At 39.2% G+C, this 20,786-nt stretch overlaps 1 protein-coding gene across 1 annotated transcript in view; it reads right to left on the bottom strand.

Annotated features, from left to right (window-relative positions):
• FRAS1 (Fraser extracellular matrix complex subunit 1) overlaps positions 1 to 20,786 on the bottom strand; it is a 458,426-nt gene that overhangs the window by 101,399 nt on the left and 336,241 nt on the right. Inside the window, exons 34-41 of the mRNA XM_030819038.1 lie at positions 19,777 to 19,914; positions 17,337 to 17,369; positions 12,532 to 12,663; positions 11,330 to 11,455; positions 9,159 to 9,406; positions 3,080 to 3,228; positions 2,735 to 2,897; positions 839 to 974 (exon numbers count right to left, since the gene is read on the bottom strand). Coding sequence (XP_030674898.1) covers positions 839 to 974; positions 2,735 to 2,897; positions 3,080 to 3,228; positions 9,159 to 9,406; positions 11,330 to 11,455; positions 12,532 to 12,663; positions 17,337 to 17,369; positions 19,777 to 19,914 — 1,125 coding nt within the window. The remainder of the gene's footprint in view (positions 1 to 838; positions 975 to 2,734; positions 2,898 to 3,079; positions 3,229 to 9,158; positions 9,407 to 11,329; positions 11,456 to 12,531; positions 12,664 to 17,336; positions 17,370 to 19,776; positions 19,915 to 20,786) is intronic.

Here is a 20,786-nt window from a genome sequence, read left to right as displayed (position 1 = left end):
ACACCTGCAGTCAATGGCCTCTCCATGGGAGCTGCTAGCTGCACACCAATTAGAGCCCAGCGCTGGTGCTCAGGCAGCTCTGTGCAGGGAAAGCAGCACAGCAACCTGCCATGAGCTGTCCCAACTGCCAGTCACAGCAGGTCTCAGGGGGCCATGGACAGTACATCCCTTCTTGCCTTTCCTTCTCTGTGATAACTACCAGAGTGATCAGGGCAGATGGTGGAGGGGAGGGCTGTGGAAGAGAGTGTCACAGATAGACAAGCTTGCATTTCAATTCATGTCATATATGTAGAAGGAGCTGAGACAGAAGCTATGGTTCAGCCAAACTGCAGCTGCCTCACAATAAAAGGACAGGAATTTTTACTTCCTGGACACTCAGTTCTGAGTGTAATCCACAAGCCCTTCTGTCCCATTGCTGGCATTCCAAATCCCCTTCCCCTGCTCTATTTTTCCCATAACATTTATTCACCTTCTACCATCATACACAATCTTCTCATTTATTAGCTTTTTTATTTGTCTCTCCCATCCCCCAACAAGGATTGAAGGCATTGTGAAGGGAGGGGGTTTTGTCTGTTGATACATCCCTAGTGCTTAATTAAATAAGTGCCCAGCACACAGAAAATGCTCATTAAATTTTTGTTGAATGAACGAAACCTACCTTCCTTCCTTCCTTCCTTCCTTCCTTCCTTCCTTCCTTCCTTCCTTCCTTCCTTCCATTTCTTCAAAATGGTTCCCCTCCTCTATAGTTCTCCATCTCCATGTCTAGCTGGAAGCAAGGTCCTCCTCCCTTCTCCCCTCCCTTCTCTCAAGGTCTTGAACAGTTCTACAGGAAGTGTACCTGTTCCTGTGTTCTCAATGCAGCCATATTTGGGCAGAGCACTTAGTTTAATGATGGCATTTCCCTGGAGGTTGTCATCATCATCAGTAGCGAAAAAATGGTGAAATGAGAGTGGGGCTCTCCCGCCCTCATCAACCTAAGAAAGAAAAGAACATAGAGAGTCCTTGGTGATTTCACATAACCACAATAAAAAAAGAGCTGGATTGCAAAGTGCTGCCCGGGTGACCTTCTAGCACCAATTCCACTTCCTTGAAGAGGCAGACCCTCTACAGACTAGATGAGGAATGTGTATGCTGCTGAAGCCAGACAATCTTTCAGTGCTTCTCAAAGCTACAGTCAGACATGATGACTTCTGTATCTCCTTTCAAAGTTGCACTTCATTCAATGATGGATCTGGTTATAAAGCAGCTCTAGCCCATTCTAATCACCCATCTCAGTTCAGCTGCCTGCCAGGATGGCTGCCTTCCTTCCACATCAACATTCAAAAGCCCACAGCTAGAGAATGATAGATCCAGTTCTCCTGCGGATACTGTGAGGGTGACTGTGTCCTATAGGCATTCTCATCCAGAATAAAAGTCCCATTTATTCTCTTGTATTATATATTTATGGGTGTGTAGCAAGAAAGGTTCACCATATCTGAAAGCTAGTGCTTATCTTAACGTCAAGGAAGAAAATAAATCACTATAAATAAAAGCAGTTGCTCAAACTAATTTTTTTCCTTTAGAGCTCTATTTTGTATGCTACCCCCACAACCTGAGCCTGGTGTTTTTCTCTAGCCTGCTGGAGATGGTCAAGCAATTTCACCCTGAGCAACTCTTGGCTAACTGTAGGAAGATCTATAAATTACAAAGGGGAAGGTCACTCTGACTCTGGGAATGGGGACAGTCCAAATGGCTTTTCCAAGGTTTTATGTAAAAATGGAAAAATGGGAGGAATATAAGAACCACTTAGAAATGACTTAGTTTTATGAATTTTCAGTTGCTCAACAAAACCAGAAAAATTCCTGAGCTTTTGGCATTATGGTATGTACATAGAGCAGGGAGGAAAGTTCGTCATGTGGAATCCTACGATGAACTGGGTACTGTACTAGGGGGTTTCCATACTATTTTATTAATCATTAGAGAAATTCTTTATGTAGTAGAAAATGATAATATTTTAAAGACAAGAGCCAGGTATGGGACTACAGGTCCATAGTCTCACTTACTAGGGAGGCTGAGGTGGGAGGATTGCTTGAGCCCAAGAGTTCAAGTTCAGCCTGGGCAACATAGTGAAACCTCCTCTCTTAAAAATAAATAAAAATAAATAAAAGAATTGAAAAAGACAAGGAAACAAAACATAAAATAAATAAAAATATAAAAGACAAGGAAACTGAGGCAAAGAAAGATTAAGTGTATGGCCCAAGGTCACTCAGCTGATGAGTAACAGAACTGGCACTTGAACTGATGTCTGGGTATTCAATGATCAGAATGCATTGTATTGCTCTACCCATAAAGGAACCATCAATATTGTTTACAGTGCTAAGTACTGACTTGATTTAAGGAGTGATCTGGGGGCATTGTCCAAGTTTTAGTTGCTGCCAATATTAGATTGTAAACTCCTCAAAGATATATTATTTTTCTATTTTTATTCCCAGTACCAACAACATTTAGCATAGTGGCTAGCACATAAATATTTCTTGACTTAATAATGTAGATACAATGATTTGATCTTCTGCATATTTATTTTCATACTTAAAAAAACACTCATGATTGAAAACCATGCATATCTTCATACCGCTGCCTGGATATTTTGGGGAAAATATTTGGCAGCCAATTTAGGCAGAAATCCTTCATTTACATTACTACGGATTCCAGCTCTCTATAGTACTCACTGTTTATTGATCTGAGAATTGTTTACCGTGATAAGGTCAGCAAAAGCAATGACTGGAGGTGGATTTTCAGCAGGAGTGATCATGATGGTAAACATCTGATTATCCAGATGGTTGTGGTCCATGTCAGAGACAGAGAAATAGAAGCTATCAGTAACCAGATGACCATCCGTTTCAAACACAGCTGAGTATCTACAAAAAGCCAAAAAGTATCAAACGAATAAGCCACAATGACAAGCCAGGTAAACAGCAGCATCTTTGTTTAAAAATGGGGCCAAACCAATATATTCTTTCAACAGAACTACAACCAGTTGCTGAAATATTTTCATACAAGTTTTTAAGAATCTGTCAAATAATACAAAGTGATTATGTACCTGATTTTCTTGTTATTGATGTCTTCCATTGTGAAATTGGAAACTTCTGAGAGTTCTTCCACCTCAGATCCTGAGGTTCTTAAGAGAGTACCATATATGGGCAGATAATTTAACTGAATCCAGATCTCTGGGTCGGGGGAAGAATCATCCTAATCAGGCAAACATGAGGCAGGACATGAATGCACATTTGCAGGAATAAACACTTCCAGTAGCTAAAGATCTACGGGTGCTTCTCCCTCTGCTGATTGGAAAAGTCTCTTTCTCTTTGTCTTAAAGCAACATTATTTCAAACTACAATAAAAATCCCAGTGTTTATTCTTCCCCAAATTCCTCTTTGATAACATATTTTTCTAAGAGTAGCTCAAGGTAAGAGAAGGGAAATGCACTTTAGGTATGTGGCATAAAACAAAGAGATGCCTTATTGTTATCAATACCATAAAAGCCATACAAGATTTCATTTTTAAGCTTTTAGCAAAAATAAAACTTGATCATCTATAAGTCATTAACCTGTAAACACAGATGTAGGATTTTTCTAGAGTTTCTAAGAATGTTTTGCTTTTAAGAAACAGGCAAAATTTCTTTATAACATATAATACAATGATAAAATTCCATGAAACAGAAAAAAAGTTATTTAGCTTAGCCAATGGCTCACTTTAAGCAATGTTCAACATAATAAAATTTTAGATTAACAAAAGAATGTATGAAGTCATAGATTTCATCAGCACCAAATCTATGAATGTTCACTTCCCAAGATGCCTAATCTTAACAAAGAACATTTCTCTTTCCTTCTACATTGTTTGTTGAGAAATAAAAATGACTTTCTCTGTTGCAACACGGACAATAAAAATGTCCTCTTTCTTCAAGAATATTTTTGGAAATATCTGGGAGGCAGGCAACATCTTCTTATAAAGTTTCCCTGAGTCATTCATTTTTTAGGGCTGTTGACTGTGAAAATGGGGGCACTCTACACTTTACCACAACAATGAAAATTAATGTTGCATGGTCACTTGTACTTTCAAAAGCAAATTTTCATGCTATGTTGTACAGTTAGTTGAGGTATGGGATCAGGAATGTGAGCACAGACACCAAGAGGGTGGGGGCCAACAGGTTTCAGTCTGTTCTCATTTCTATCCCCAGAGACCTTTCAAAGTTAGTAGTTCAGAGTCTAATTCAAGATCACTGAATTTTCCATATTTCCTCATATCACCTGACACTAGCAAGAAAGGAATCTAAAATTCATCAAAGCTGCAAGACTTCAGAAAGTTTTCCCTAAATTTATGTTCTTTTAAACTTTCTCCACATGGATTATCAAATACAATATATAGACTCCAAAAGACTGCTTGCTTCCTAATATTACTGTGCATTCTCTCTGAGAGAGACTTTTAAAAAGACAGCTGAGAGTTTTAAGGTGTTGTCTTCTGAACTGCTGATAAACTACAAGGACAGAGCTCCTGGCTCCTAGTTAGAATGGATAACTTCTAAATTTTGCATTGACAAATTTGACCAAAACACAGCTTATTTCATGGCAGGCATATCTTACTATATATTTCAAATCTCATATAACTGCTAGGTTTGAAAAAGTAGGAAATCAGCTAGACCTTTTTCCTGAAAGTACTGTCATGATTTGAAGAAAATCACTATTTTAAGATATCCCAGATATTGGAGGTACAAAAAATGCATAAGAATACAGACCTTGTTCTCATGTAACTTTTCTGCTCAAAGATCTTCTTATCCCTTTTGTATTAATTTATTTTTCATTTTCTTTCATTATTTTTACATCAATGAACCCATCATTCAACACGAGGACTAGAGCTTTGAGAATAACTAACATTTATGTATGTGGCCCTTCTTCCTGTTTCTGGGCCTCCCATCACCCTAAATCATGTTTATTATTTTCTTGAATTTTTAAAAATAGCTTGATATATTACTACGGAATACACATTTTCCGTTTTTTTAACTTAGAAATATGAAGTTGACTTTACTCTTTTGCAATTTTTTTTAACTCAATATTAGACTGCTAAGATCCATCTATACTGTTGGACGTCGCTATAATTCATCTGTTTTGAGAATATTCTGTCAAGTTAGTAGACCACAAGTTATCCATTATCTTGTGGTGGGCATTTGGTTTGTTGCAATATTTTCACTGTTACAAATAGTAGTGCTATGAACATTCTTGCACAAGTTCTTTGCTGTGTATGTGAAAGTTTATTTTGGGTAGTAATCTAGGAATAGAGTGGTTAGGGTATATGAATATTTATCTTCACATGGCAATGCCAAATTCCTTCCCAAAGTGGTTGATTCAGTTTACGCTCCCACCAGCAAAGAACATCCTGTGGATCCATTGTCTTCCTCACACTTGGTATAAAATGGTATATGGTTTTAATATGCTTTCCCTGACCACTAATGAAGGTGACTATCTCTTCATATGTTTATTGACCACCTGGGTTCCTCTCCTGTGGAATTCCTGTTCATGTCTCTTGCTTATTTTTCTACTTGATTATCTTTTTCTTCTTGATCTGCAGGAGTGTTATATTTCCTGTTATTTTTGGTTATATTTTTTGCAAATATCGTTTTCCCATTTGTAACTGGCCTGTTTGCTGCTTTATGGTGTGTTTTGATGAGCACAAATTTAATTTTTAATATAGTCAAATTTACCAATCTTTTATAGTTAGACTTTTTGTTTCCAGTTTAAGATGTTCCGCCCTTCCTTAATATCATAAAAAATATTCACTTATATTCTACAAAGATTTGTAAAATTTTACTTATGGTTTTTGAGTACTTGATCTGTCTGGAGTTAATATCTGCATAGGGTATGAGGCAGTGTACAAATTCCGTTTTTGTCATACATATAATCATTTTGTGCAGAACCATGTTTTGAAGAGTTTCTCCTATTTCCACTGCTCTGGCTTGCTATCTCTGGTTGTTTTTTTTTTTTTTTTTCTTTTCTTGAGACAGAGTCTCACTCTGTTGCCAAGGCTGGAGTGCAGTGGTATGATCTTGGCTCACTGCAACCTCCACCTTTTGGGTTCAAGCTATTCTCATGCCTCAGCCTCCTGAGTACTGGGATTATAGTTGCACACCACCATGCTGGGTTAATTTTTGTATTTTTAGTAGAGACAGGGTTTCACTATGTTGGCCAGGCTGATCTCAAACTCCTGACCTCAAAATGATCTACAAGCCTCATCCTCCCAAAGTGCTGGGATTACAGCCATGAGCCACTGCGCCCAGCTAGCATCTCTGTTTTATATTACAGTTCCATGTGTGAGTCTGCTTTTGGATTATCTAATATATTCCTCTGCTACACTATTTTAAATGCTGTATATTTAATACATGTTGGTATCTGGTAAGGTAAATCCCCTTGCCTTCCCACTATTCTTTTTCAGAATGTTCATTGTTTGTTTTTGTTTGTTTGTTTGTTTTTGAGACAGGGGCTTGCTCTGTCATCCACCAGTGGAGCAAGTGCAGAGTGTAGTGGTCCAATCAAGGCTCACTGCAGCCTCAACCTCCTGGGCTCAAGCAATCCTCCCACCTCAGCCCCCAAGTAGCTGGGACTACAGGCATGAGCTAACATGCCTGGATAATTTTTGTATTTTTGTAGAGACAGGGTCTTGCCATGTTGTCCAGGCTGGTGTTCTTTCTTACGTATTTTAGAATTAGTTTACTAAGATCCATAAAAAGTCCATTAGGCTTTTGATTGGAACTAAATTGAATTGAAAGATCGTTTGGCGAGGGAACTGATGCCTTTTCAATATTAAATGTTCCTACTAATGAATATGGCATGTCTTTTCATTTATTTAATACGTTTTAAATGTCTGTCAATTAAGTGTTATAATTTTTCCTGTAAAAATACTGCCTGGTTTTTGCTAGATTTAGACCAAGGGACATGCCTTTTTCTTAATGCTGCTATGGTAAGATCTTTTTAGTTACATTTACTGGCTTTTTTCTTTTTTTGCTTATATATAGAAATGCTATTGCTGTCTGTTGATCACATATCTGGCCCCTTGATAAATTCTCCTTTTTTTCTAATACTTTTTGTCAAGAGATTCTTTTCTACATAGTCAGTCATAGCATCAATTTTCCCTAGAAGTTACATAACTTTTGTTACATTTACTCATAGGTATGTAATATATAATGTTATTAACACAGAGTCATATTTTGAATAATTTTATTTTTGGCTGGTGCATAGAAATGCTATTACCGTTTTAAGATTAATTTTATCCTCCCCATATTACATATGAGAAAACCGAGGCCTAGAGAGTTTAAATAACTTGCTAAGGGTCACGATGCTAGTAAGTGGTGAGCTTGGATTAAGATCCATCCATTTTAACTCCAGAACCCGTGCTGTTCTTTTCCTGTTTACTCGCAGTGCATAGCAAACTGTGTATATAAAACCACTGCTAAGAAGCAAATTACACAAAATCCAACTTTTGCCTTTTTGTCTCCTCCAACATCGTATCACTCTCTTCCAGTTAATAACACTTAAACTAAGAACAGACTCATCTGTTCCCAAACCTTTATGCTCTGCTCCATTTGTGACTAGGATTTCAGATGGCTTTTCCAATCTTTCTAGATCTTCACCGAAAACTTTCTAACTATGCATATCTGGAAAAGTTTTTCCATGACTCTTAGTACGAAATTCTTCTACAACCCTCAGAGAGAGTTAGTGTATAACCTACCTAAGTCTTTAAAATGTACGCTATGCTTTCAGCAGGCTGGAGTAGTTCTTTTGGAGTTTTTCTGCTCTGGTGGGTAAATTCGCATTCAATCAATTTCTGAAAATACACGTTCAGTTGCCAATGGGCTTGCATTTTGATGTGCAGCTTATAATATGCAGTTAATGGCCAGGAACTGCTCCTGGAGCACTATTTTGGACTGTGGAACATTTTTCAAGCCCTGGTGATCGACTGATTAAATCTGAATTCATACATTTTTATGAATTCACAAGTTTCATAAGATTCAAAAAACCATAACTTACAGTAAAAATCACCTGTCAATTAAAAACAAAAAACAAAATCAAAGCTGTTCTGAAACTAGAATAGACCTGTGAGAAGAATTAGAGTGGAATGCAGTTTCCCATAACTGAAGAAAGGACCATTTGAGGGGAAAATCTGTGTAAAAGCAATTGTTCCCAGGCCAATGCTTGATCTTACATGCTGCTATTCAGGACTACATTTTATAGTGAGATTCTTCAGCCCAGAAAAGGGTTATTTAAAAGTATATGGCATTAAAAAAATAAAAGTCTAGGTCATTAGTTGGAACTTGAAGATTAGTAAAGGAAAAATTCAATATGATTAGCATTCAGATAATCATTCTTCCTTTCCAGGCATTGTAAAAACTAGTCATTATTATGTTTACATAGAGAGCACATATCTGCTTACAACATACATGACTGTAAAATAAAATTAATCATCCTCATTATCCTTAGCTCCTGAGGTAGAATCAAAGGAAGAAAATGAGTTTAATTACCCAGGACCACTTATAAAGTTAGGGCCAGACCGGGAAACAAACCCTAGTCCTTGATCCTCTCCTTGGCCTCCTAATCACACTGCTTCTTGTGGGGCACAAGAAGGAGGGTGAGTCAGTGAACTGGCTGGGAAATCTGATAGAGAGGCACTGCTGCAGGGATTTTTCAGCATTCCATCTAGACTAGACCTGAGACAGAAACTGATGACAGGTGGGCTTTCTCTCAGGGGCTGTGAAACATCATTACCTATTAGTCATTGATCACATAAGCTCTAAAATGTTTTTTTTCCTAAACTTCCCATTGGAAATACAATGAATGGAGCTTAAACAATGGGAACTTGGGCTTTTATGACACTAGGCCCCTCTCCTGTTGACAATCACCCATTCCTACACATACTCATTGTGTTTTCTCATTCACTTGTCTGCTCATGAGACACTGGGAGAAGCAGGATAAACAGCGTAGCTACTCCTAACAGTAGAAGGTAGGGAAGCTGAGAAAAATGTTCTTTACGTGACCATATACCTGCTGCCCAAATATTCAGCCATGGCATTGCTGCGCAGTCTGCCCCATCAGAAGGTGCAGTGGAGAACAAATACAGCAAATGGAAGAACTTACCACGTAAGCGAGGTGTGACCTAGTGATTATGGCTGTGCTTTTACTGGCAACAGTAATGCTCAGAGAGGAGCCAGCAGCCAGTCGAGGCCCTCGGTCTTCTGTCAGGGACACCTCTACTCTCACTTCCAGCATTGTCACCGTGAGGCCATCTGTGACTGAGATCTCCATGCTGTCTTCCCGGGTAGAGGAACCATCATGTATATACTGTAGAGCATTTTTCTCAACATCCTCATAGGTGAAAGTGTCACCTTCCAAGAATAAAACAAATTGCAAACAAGTTGCTTCTGGGAATAATGCTTTTCATTATATAGCACCTTTGTTTTCGGGATTTTAAGGATCATATAGGATCATAAACTTGGAGTTACAAGTTAATCCAACCACTCACCTACTATAGGATTCCCTGTACACCACCCTTGAAAAAGGGTAATTAGTTTCTCCCCTGTTCAAGGTGGGAGGATCATTGTTTTACAAGATAGCTGATTCCACTGAAGATAGCTCTAGGTTTCTTTTTAAGTTCTTAATCATATTGAGCTAAAATCTGCCTCTATAATATCTAGTCATTATTCCTAGTTCTAGAAAAATAAAGAACAAGCCTCTATTTTTTATGACAGCTCTTTTGGAATCTTATCTTGATACTGAAAATTTTTTGAAAAAGTTAAGAAACTAAATTATACTTGAGGAAACTTTAAGAAGTTTTTGCTGTATTTGGAGTTTTTAAAATTAAAAATGAAAAAAATATACTTGAAGTTAGAAACCTAAACTGTGCAGTCTGGAGTACTAATTCATGATAAATTTGATAGGCATTATATAAAAAAAATGTCAAGTTCACATACCTTTGCGGAAAATGTGAATAAATAAAATTTAAGATATTTTTTATACTGCAAGATTCATTTTAGTATATAAATATTAAAGCTTCTCAAACTTGTCATGGAACCCTTTTTATGAGAAATGCCTCTTAGTGCCATGAGCCCTAATGATTTCACAGAACACAGTTGTGAAATTGCTCTTCTTGGATATTATATTCAACTCTATCTTTTGATAGATTATTAGTTCTAATAACTAGTGCTATGTATTGAGATTGAAGAATTTACTCATTCTCTCTATTCATCTTCTAAGCCTTCTGTCTCAACACTGTGTTAATGTATTTTACTGGTGCTAGTGTCATTATGTCTATAAAAACATAATAAAACTTTTTATCAACACCTTTAGATTTTATATGTTAACTGCACATACACAGATTAAATGCAATGTTAAAGAAATTAGACAATGACTGTTATGTTCCTAAAGTAGTTCCCTGGGAATGTTTCAAATCTATTCTAATGACATTTCTTTAGTTCAGTAAATTTTTGAGTCTACCTTTGTAACTCTCAAATGCTTACTGGTTGTTCTTTAAAATTCCATCTACCATCAGTAGCAAAGATTAGCCTACCAGTGATATTCAGAAGGATGGATTACTGCATCTCTAAAAGGAATCATACAAAGGTTTTGAGAAAGTAGAGATTGTTGGAAGAACATATAGCATCCAGAGGTGTGTACTTTGAAAAGGATAATATTCACTTCAATGCATAAAGGCTGACTATTAAAAAATTAGATTCACTTGTGTTCTTTGTGGTTTTCTGTATCTTCTAAATAATAAACATATTATTTTTTATAATCAAAGGAAGCACAATAAGAATTATTTTGGAAAGCCGATCACATTACCACACTGTTATATCACATAGATAATACTTCAAAAATGTGTTCCTTTTTTTTAAATGGATGAAGATAGATGTAGTTAACACTATCAGAGTCACAGTGCTAAAAATATTGTGAAGATACACATACCAAATTAAGACAGATTCATCTCCACGAACAGTGCTAGGAAAGTGGCAGCTGATCCCTCATATGGTGTCATTTTGAATGCATTTACTCCAAGTTTCAGAAATCACCCATTTCACCTATAGTTTAAGGAACTGGTTTCACAGGGTTCAAGATGGGCTGGGGGCAGGTGTGGGGCAGGGGTGGAAGTGGGAACACGAAGAAGTCTCAAATATCAAAGCCAATGAAACTACACACAGAATAGCTCCTCATAGTCTGTATCGCAAAGACGCTTTGCTCTTGTCTGAGACACATACAACTGATTGTAGAGCAAAAAATCCTCCAAGCAGGTCAGTGACAGAGTGTGTAGCTACCTGTGGCCATCGGCCTTCGGAACTCAGCTGTGTGCTTAAGGAGCACACCATGCCGTGGAGGTCTCCGAAGCTCAAAGAAGAGTTCTTTGGGTGCTGTCTCAGCATCTCTTACTACCACCTGAAGCCCTGCAGCAAGGAGAAGGAAGTGTGGTGAGAGAGAAAGCGCACATTAAAGACGATAGACTGTATATATTAAAACCACAGGCCAGGCTAGGAGTCATGCTGTAGGTAATCTGATTGTTATCAGAAAGCACTGCTTCATTCCAATCAGGCACAAAGGAGTAAAAACAGATAATACAGTCAATTCCCACACTGCAAGTAGGTTCCTCCAAAAGTTCACATAAGGTAGTTCCGAATTTAGAACACCTTTTTTCCTCCATACAAATGATAGCATGCACAGAGGAAGCCCACAGGTAGGTCAATCCTGACTAGCTGGGTTAGATTTTCTTCCAGAAAATCCTCCTATAAACTGTTCGGCATTTCATTGTTTCGTCCCTTCTTATTTTTCTAAAGCTACAAAGAGCCAAGTGAGCAATGATCACAGAGGTGAGGTGTAGGGTTAAAGTGACAGGCGTCCTTGTACACATGGCTTATTTTTAAGTTTGGTAATAATTAATTTTAGGCCAAAATTTTTTATACCCATACATAGAAACTAGATAAGGATCTCTAGAACACACCGAACAAAAATCACAATACCTACTGTTTATTAGTAAAATGTTCTTGATAAAAGAATGCATTTCTAAAGAGTAAATTCACTAATTAGTACATATAATTATATACAAAATAACTGGGTCAACTCTAGTTCTTCACAACTTCTGAAGCTTCTTGTGACCTGACATTTCTCCTGCTACTCTTCACTTTCTAAACAGAAACAAGAGCCGCCATTGGAATCCTGCTCCCCTCTATGTTCTTCTCGCTGCTCTATTACTTTATATTTTAGTGATGGCATCAAAGCAAACTCCCGGAAAATCAGTTCCGTGTTGTGTTCCACCACTGAACACCGGCCTCTGAAGGCTTCATTTCCTTCTCTCTGTGTGGCTTCTGTTTGCATAGAAATGGGCAGGAGGAAGGATACAGGTGAGAATGCAGGCAACTTCTGGAAGAAGAGTTTGCTTTTTTGGCAACCATCAAGAAGTTTGAAGAGGGGCAGCAATATGATCCCATTTCCAAAGCCATGTTTCTATCAGGCTCCCAGTTCTTACCTACGGAAGTGCTGCTGCCGGGGCTAACCGCCAGCCGTGGAGCTGTGACCTGGAACACTGGCAGTTGCTGATCACTGGGAAGTAAGTGAATGGTGAGGACCATCTCTGGACTTGTGTGTTCTCCATCCGAAACTAAAAAGGATAAACGCACACACACACAGACACACACACACAGAGACACGCACACACACACGAGTCAACTTGTAGTCTGGTCATCTTCAGGCAGTTTCCACAAATATGTAGCCAGAAACTTTTTTACACTACTTTAACCTTTGAAGAGATGCTTACAAATGAAGAAAGTAAGCAAGCAAGATACTGTGAGCTATTCTTTTTTCTGTAATATATACAGATAAGAAAAAAGATAAAGAACCATAATAACAAAATCATTCTGAGAGGCCACTTTCACAACAAAGGTGATCTTGATAAATGTTAGTGGAAAGGAAGGTAACACAAAATCTGCACCCATAGATGCTACTGGTAAAGGCTTTTGATTATGGAAATATTTCTTGATTCAATTCATTCCCTTACTATTCCAAATAAATATTTTCTTTCATGAACTCTTTTAAAAGTGGCATGTCTATGTCTCATTAAAAAAGAATACTTTTGGCCGAGCACAGTGGCTCACACCTGTAATCCCAGCACTCTGGGAGACCGAGGCAGGTGGATCATGAGGTCAGGAGATCGAGACCATCCTGGCTAACACGATGAAACCCCGTCTCTAATAAAAAATATAAAAAATTAGCCAGGCATGGTGGCGGGCACCTGCAGTCCCAGCTACTCAGGAGGCTGAAGCAGGAGAATGGCATGAACCCGGGAGCTGGAGCTTGCAGTGAGCCGAGATTGCACCACTGCACTCCAGCCTGGGCAACAGATGAGACTCCATCTTAAAAAAAAAAAAAGAATACTTTTTAAAAGGACAGAAAATATGCATACCAATGTCTCTAATGGCATTAGTTTGGAAGTAAGCAGATCCATTTTTACTTGGTCATGATGCACAATGACATAAATAGTGAACAAAACAGTGACCTTAAGATTTTATTTCCCTGGATTTTTTGACATCCAAGTGAACACCCATCTCTGAGGGAAATACGAGAGCAGAATTGCCTCACCCTTGATGCTTATTTCCACTTTTCCATAACTTAACACCCTATCTTTTCCCTAAAAGCCAGTTTTGGAGGGATATTTGCATCATCGACTCATCAATGAGTTTATCTGTAGTGGTCTTTAAGAAAACTGCACTGTCAATTATTTTAAATGTGTGATAAGCTTGTCTATGGGTTGATTATGAGAAACCAGTTTCCTTCCTCACTGTCTTCTGGACTTACTAACAAGCCAGCAAGAATCTTGCTTAAGCAAAGTCAAGCATTGCTCAGCGACTTGTAGTAATGATTCTATTCAAGTTTTAGATTTGTCTTTCCCTTGAGACAGATCTGAGAGATATGGTTAAATTTTATAAGGTACACTCCATGTCTTGGAGATGTTCAGAAACAGCCCTATTGAAGGTGAGACGACATTATCCATGAGAGGATGAAGGTTTTATGGCTCTGGTCATTCAGACAAGTGTCAAAATTATTGTCACTGCTTCTTTACGTTCAATCTCCTCTCTGGATCTTCAAAAATAGGCACAGATGGTTCTTAATTATTGGGGATTTGGTGACAAGCATACAAACTTTTTCATAAATTTTAGTGGATTCAGGATTCTCTGAGGTCCCTGTAATCTCAATTAAGAACTAGTTGCAAAATGCAATCTTATTTTACTTTATATTTTACATTAGTTTTATTTCTGAGTGGGAGTGTCTTAGTCCATTTTCTGTTGCTTATAACAGAAAACCTAAAACTGGGTAATTTATGAGAAGAGGAATTTATTTCTTTCACATGTGAAGGCTGGGAAGTCCAAGGTTGAGGGGGTACATTTGGTGAGAGCCTTTTGGTGTTGGGGATTCTGTGAAGAGTCGTGAGGCAGTGTAGGCAGTCACATGGCGAGGGGGCTGAGCTTGCCATTTTAAGTCTCTTGCTCTCTTTTTAGAAAGCCACCAGCTCCCCTCCCATGATTAACCATTAATCCACTAATCCATTAATGATTAAACCATTCACAAGGGCAGAGCCTTCAGGTTTCAATCACCTTGTAAAAGCCCCACCTCTCAATACTGCCACATTGAGGATTAAGTTTCAACATGAGTTTTGGAAGGGACATTCAAACCATACCAGGGAGGAAGTCCAGGAAGCTTTCAACATCCTTATTTTACAGGAGGAGGGAAAAGGTACAAAATTAAAGAGCTTTGGTCACATCATACAGCTGTTTAGTGTGACCAAGGCATATTCTTGACTCTGTAAGTAAGTGGAAAACAGCTATTTTCTGGTGCATGTTACATAACTAGCTATCACTTGGGTGCAGGGTTTTGCAAGCAATCATATAAACTTCTAATCAAAATGTCAGCAATTGCATATTGATCCCTCTCTTTAAGGAATGTCTCTAATTTCTTTGAGAAACAGTCAAATGCCTTTTTGGGCTAAATGTTCCCTGTGAGCACCACTTGCCTTAAGTATGTTCCTTGCTCAGAACTGCTCTCCAGAGCTTCTGCATTTGTCTTAAAGTCAGTCAGGTCCCGGGAACATCAGCTTTCCTTCTCATCTCAGCTGATTCACCAAAATGGGTGGTTCCCTTTCATTCTACAAATTAATGTCAGCTCTTGGGCTTTTTCCTGCCTTATTCATTAACTGTCCAATTTAAAATTCTCTCTCACAAAACTCTCCTAAAGGACATGGCTTTCTACTAGATACCAAGAGTTTTTCTTCTTTAAAATCAATAAAAAAGGAACATCTGGCAGGAGCAAGATAATTTAAGGTCAGCCCAAGGTCTAGTCCCACGGGACTGTATAATAGGTTCAAGGATCATTTAACTTTATGTCCTAGACAAGTTAATTGTTAACCCTTCACCTACTCAAGCTTTCAGGTAAGAGTTGAGGCTTGGAAACCAAAATGGCATACTACCATGACACTCACTTTTCATAACCAACACACATACATGTCAGACTAAACTAGCTATTCCATGCTCATGCTCTAAGTCAGAAACTTGTATTAAAATCCTGGTTATACTGTCTACCTGCTGTGGAAATCTGAGCAGATCATCTACTTTTTTTTTGAGACAGGGTCTCACTCTGTCACCCAGCTGGAGTGCAATGGCACATTGATGGCTCACTGCAGCCTCAACCTCCCCAGTTCAAGCAATCCTCCCACCTCAGCCTTCTGAGTAGTTGAGACTACAAGGAATATTACTATGTGCGAGGGCTGGTCTTGAACTCCTGGGCTCAAGCAATCCTCCCTCCTCACACCTCCCAAAGTTCTGGGAGTACAGGCGTGAGCCACTGCACCCGGCCAGGTTATCTACTCTTAATGACTTTTGGTATCCTCAGGTTTAAAATGCTGAAAATAATATCCATCTTTAAAATATTGTTATAAGAATTAAATAGGACAATTTTTATTGTAAATTGTTTTATAAAATATAAAAATCTGCTATATATCATTACTGACTGTATGAATTATGTAGAGGCCTATGACTAGAAATGAGCTGCTACTGGGTTCATATCAACAGTAACACAACACTGAAATTTAGTATTGATTCAAGTGTGATTTTTAATCCTCACAGAAGGAAGAGCTGGGAGTTACAGAGAGGCGACTCTGCTGCTAACACTTTTCCCTCCATGAAATGTAACAGGGCGCATGGATGGTTGATTCTAATGGAATAGTCAATCCCATCTAAACAGCAATTTAACGACGCTATTTGTGGTCAATCATCCTCACTATAGACCTAAACAAGAAAGAAGCTTATCCTATGGTGGCCCAGCATAGATACCAGGTCTGACTCTGCTTTTGCTGATTAGCATCCTGCTTCTACTGCACTATGAGCTAAAACTAGGAATGCAGAGGTCTTCCACACCCAAGTTTCTCGACTCGCCTCTGGGTAGTAAGCCTTTTCCCTCCAGTAACAAGGGATTCCATGAATGGCTCTATTCAAGACTTTTATACAACTACTGTTTATTAGCTAAGTATAATATAGTAATGATTATGTAGCAATAATCATTCTTGGAGCTTTACATTTGTTATTATTATTATTGTTATTATCCCCATTTATGAATGAGGCATTCAGTCACAGAGATGTAAGAAACCTTTCCAGGGCGAGCTGAACCCCAGGTCATCTGGATGCAGGGTTTAGGATCTTAGTTACTATTAACTCTTTAATGGATATTAGGACACGTTGAAATTGGACTTAAACATTACTTTTTTTTTTTTTTTTTTCTTGAGATAGGGTTTGACTATTGTCCAAGCTGCAGTGCAGTAGTGCAGTCATAGCTCACTCTAGCCTTGACCTCCTGGGCTCAAGAGATCCTCCTGAGTAGCTAGGACTCCAGGCATGTGCCACCATCATCCAGATAAGTTTTTTTTTTTTTTATAGACAAGGTCTTGCATTGGTGTCCAGGCTGGTCTTGAACCCCTGGGCTTAAGTGATGCTCCCCCCTCAGCCTTCCAAAGTGCTGGACTACAGGCATGAGCCACCATGCTTGGCTCTTAAACATTAACTTTTAGCATCCTTGGTAGATTTCTTTCCTATGGCTATAAAGTTAAGCTATTACTATTTAACTAACCATTTGTTTATTTTAGAAGGAATTTGTTTTAGAAGAAAAATTATATAATTTTTAAGTAGTTGTTAGAAAATAGCTAAAAATAATGATGATGGGAACAAAAAGAAAGAACTAATAAGGAAAGAAAAAATTTCACTTTCTAATAAAATTTAGATGAATCTTTACCTGTGAAGTGGAATTTCACTGATTCTGGGAGACCTAAAAGAGTAAGAGAGACAATCAGTATATTAAACACTTTGGGGTCAGAGAGAGATAGGGAAGGTACAAAATAAAGGGCAGAGGTTAGGAAATTAAAGAATGTTTTAATCTAAATTATTCTTTTTCAAGGAAAGATCACCAGGTCATTTGCTAATGTTATGTTGAATTTAATGGTGTCAACATTAATTTTAAATAGCAAAAAGGACCACATAGTGGAATAATTTTATATCACAGCAGTTAGCAAGATTTATAATACATTCATTCAGAACCCATTTTATCAGTACATAAAATGCTACAAATCAGTGAATGCGGGTGAGTCATATATCACTGACAGGGCTCTCAGGTGGGTCAATTCCATTGTAGAATTGAGTGATGCTGAGACATTGATTTACACACTGTAACCATGTGAGAGATTTATCTTGCAGCATTTATCCCATAGATTATACAGTACAGGACTCTGCTTTCTCTGAAGAGGCTCTAGGAACTCGGGCGAGTTTAGTGGATGACTTCAACCACGGCTGACATGTTTTCTTTCCTTCTAATCCCAGGATATCCTGTGTTTCTTATAAAGTAGGACTTGTAACATAGGGGTTACAGACCCATACACATTTTCAAGGGCTATTAGTTATCCAGTTACTACACTGTGTACAGATACTAAAGAGGAAGCCTATACCCACCGTTAGAGATTTTCAATCTAATTGAGGAGTTAACTGTTTTCTGGGCGATTAAACTTATATTAAATAATGGCAAATATCATTTTAAATGTTTACCATAATCAAAAAAGCCTAAAATTACTTAAACCATGTTCAACTCACCATAAGAAATCACCACTTTTGTGTATGAATAAAGCTACCGTATAAAAAGAATACCCTATATTCATGGTGTTATGTAGTACATACACCTTAGAGATAATAAAGAAATAAGCACTAGTGGCCGGGCATGGTGGCTCATGCCCGTAATCCTAGCACTTTAGGAGGCTGAGGCAGGTGGATCACGAGGTCAGGAGTTCAAGACCAGCCTGACCAATATGGTGAGACCCCATCTCTACTAAAAATACAAAACTTAGCCGGGTGTGGTGGCACGCATTGTAGTCCCAGCTACTCGGGAGGCTGGGGCAGGAGAATCGCTTGAATCCGGGAGGCGGAAGTTGCAGTGAGCCAGGATCATGCCACTGCACTCCAGCCTGGGTGACAGATTGAGACTCCATCTTAAAAAAAAAAAAAAGAAAGAGAAAGAAAAAGAAAAGAAAGAAATAGGCACTAGTATTTTTGGAATAGTCAAAGGCATAAAAATATTTAAGGGCAGGGACTTAAAACTCCTGCTTTCTGGTCAGCAACCTTGATGACTGGATCAATGGAAGAGATAGGGTGGCAGGAATTAGGGTATGCTGGGCTTCGTGGAAGGGCACACACTGGCTTTAATGAGAAACTTAGTTATTCTTCCATTCAGTCTTCTCTTCCATTAAAAAGGTGTCTCCTACCAAATTCTGGTTTTATCCCAAAAGGTTGCCTGCATGCCCCATGGCTACATGAAACCTCCCCTGAGGTACTGCAGGACCCTCACTGGCCTCCACTTACCCTCGTGCCATCCATTCTGGCCTCCTCGTCAAGTCCACTGACATCACTGCAGTCAAAGGGTTTCTTATGAAAAGCCGTTCCCTAGTTCCCTATACCTGAAAACTTCCACTGGGTTCCTCTTGATGTTGGGATAACAACCCAAATCCTTACAGGCTTCAAGGGTCTGTCAGGTGTTGCCTCTGTCTCTCCCACCAGACACATCCCTGCTCTGCCTGACCCTTCACATTTCAGACACAAGGACACCACATTCTCTTCTTCCCCAGGCCTCTGTACCTGGAGCTAGTGCTCTTCCTTCAGGAACATTTTCCTGACCATCCAAACACACACGCTTTTCCTCGTCAGCTTCTACCCATCCCTCCACTGCCAGTATCTTTACTGAGCTTTCTCAGTCTAGGTCAGTGTGGTTATGTGTAATTCCACCACTGATCTTTCTCCCTCTTCCTCAGAGCTCTTATCCCAGACTGCAATTAAACATTCATTCCTGGGGTTATTTATCAAATTATCTCTCTATACCTCCTTAAACCACCAAGAACAGAATCCATGCCTCTTTTTGCTCACCACTATATCTCCAAGGCCTCATTCAGTGATTGGCACATAGGAGGCACAAAATATTACTGAAAGTATGCCTGAATGCGTGAATAAATGAAAAAAAAAAAAAGATGGAACTGAGTCCAAGCTACATATTGGCTGACAGGTCTCAAGCTATTTTGAATAGCTAGAAAGCAGGGGCACCAAATGGTCCAGAGGACTGCAGGGAGAGTTAGGGTGAGCCTGTCATGTAGAGCCACAGAGAGCAGTTGGGTGCCTCAAAGCAGAGAGGAGAACATTACCAGCGAACGAGAAGGCCATGAGCTCCTGGAGGTGGGGTGCTGCCGGCGGAGGGCGGTACATGACTTTGCCCTGGTTAATATCCTCTTGCGTAAAATACCGGATAGGAGAGTGAGGGTGGTCCCGGTGCTCGATGATACCTGGGAGGAAGAGATTTGGCCTGAGCATCAACAGTAATTCGCATCACTGACTGAATGACTAGAGCCATAGGGCCTGCTCTTCTGAATACTTCTGAAGGAGTCTTACGTCCTTCAGAAACTGACTGTTCTCAGGTTGCTCTTGGTATGCCATTCTCTGGTTATTTAAGGAAAGGGCAAATCTGAAACCCAATGAGTATGGACTGAGATTCATGAAATACCAACCATAGTGTGATGGTTAATACTGACTATCAACTTGATTGGATTGAAGGATGCAAAGTATTGATCCTGGGTGTGTCTGTGAGGGTGCTGCCAAAAGAGATAAATATTTGAGTCAGAGGGCTGGGAAAGGCAGACCCACCCTCAATCTGGGCAGACACCATCAAATCAGCTGCCAGCATGGCTAGAATATAAGGCAGGGAGGCTGGGTGTGGTGGCTTATGCTTGTAATCCCAACATTTTGGGATGCTGACGTGGGTGGATTACCTGAGGTCAGGAGTTCAAGACCAGCCTAGCCAACATGGTGAAACCCTGTCTCTACTAAAAATACAAAAATTAGCCAGGTATGGTGGCACACACCTATAATCCCAGCTACCCAGGAGGCTGAGGCAGGAGAATCCCTTGAACCCAGGAGATGGAGGTTGCAGTGAGCCGAGATCGCACCACTGCACTCCAGCCTGGGTGACAAGAGTGAAACTCCATCTCAAAAATAAATATATAAATTAAAAAACTAAAGCAGGTGTAAAAACATGAAAAGACTAGATTGGCTTAGCCTCCCAGCCTACATCTTTCTCCTGTGCTGGATCCTTCCTACCCTTGAACATTGGACTCCAAGCTCTTCAGTTTTGGGAGTCAAACTGCCTGTCCTTGCTCCT

Source organism: Nomascus leucogenys, chromosome 9, assembly GCF_006542625.1.
Source record: "Nomascus leucogenys isolate Asia chromosome 9, Asia_NLE_v1, whole genome shotgun sequence".
Taxonomy (NCBI): Eukaryota; Metazoa; Chordata; class Mammalia; order Primates; family Hylobatidae; genus Nomascus; species Nomascus leucogenys.
The sequence above is the reverse complement of the archived record's forward strand: the minus strand, read 5'-3'. Positions and strand labels throughout refer to the sequence as shown.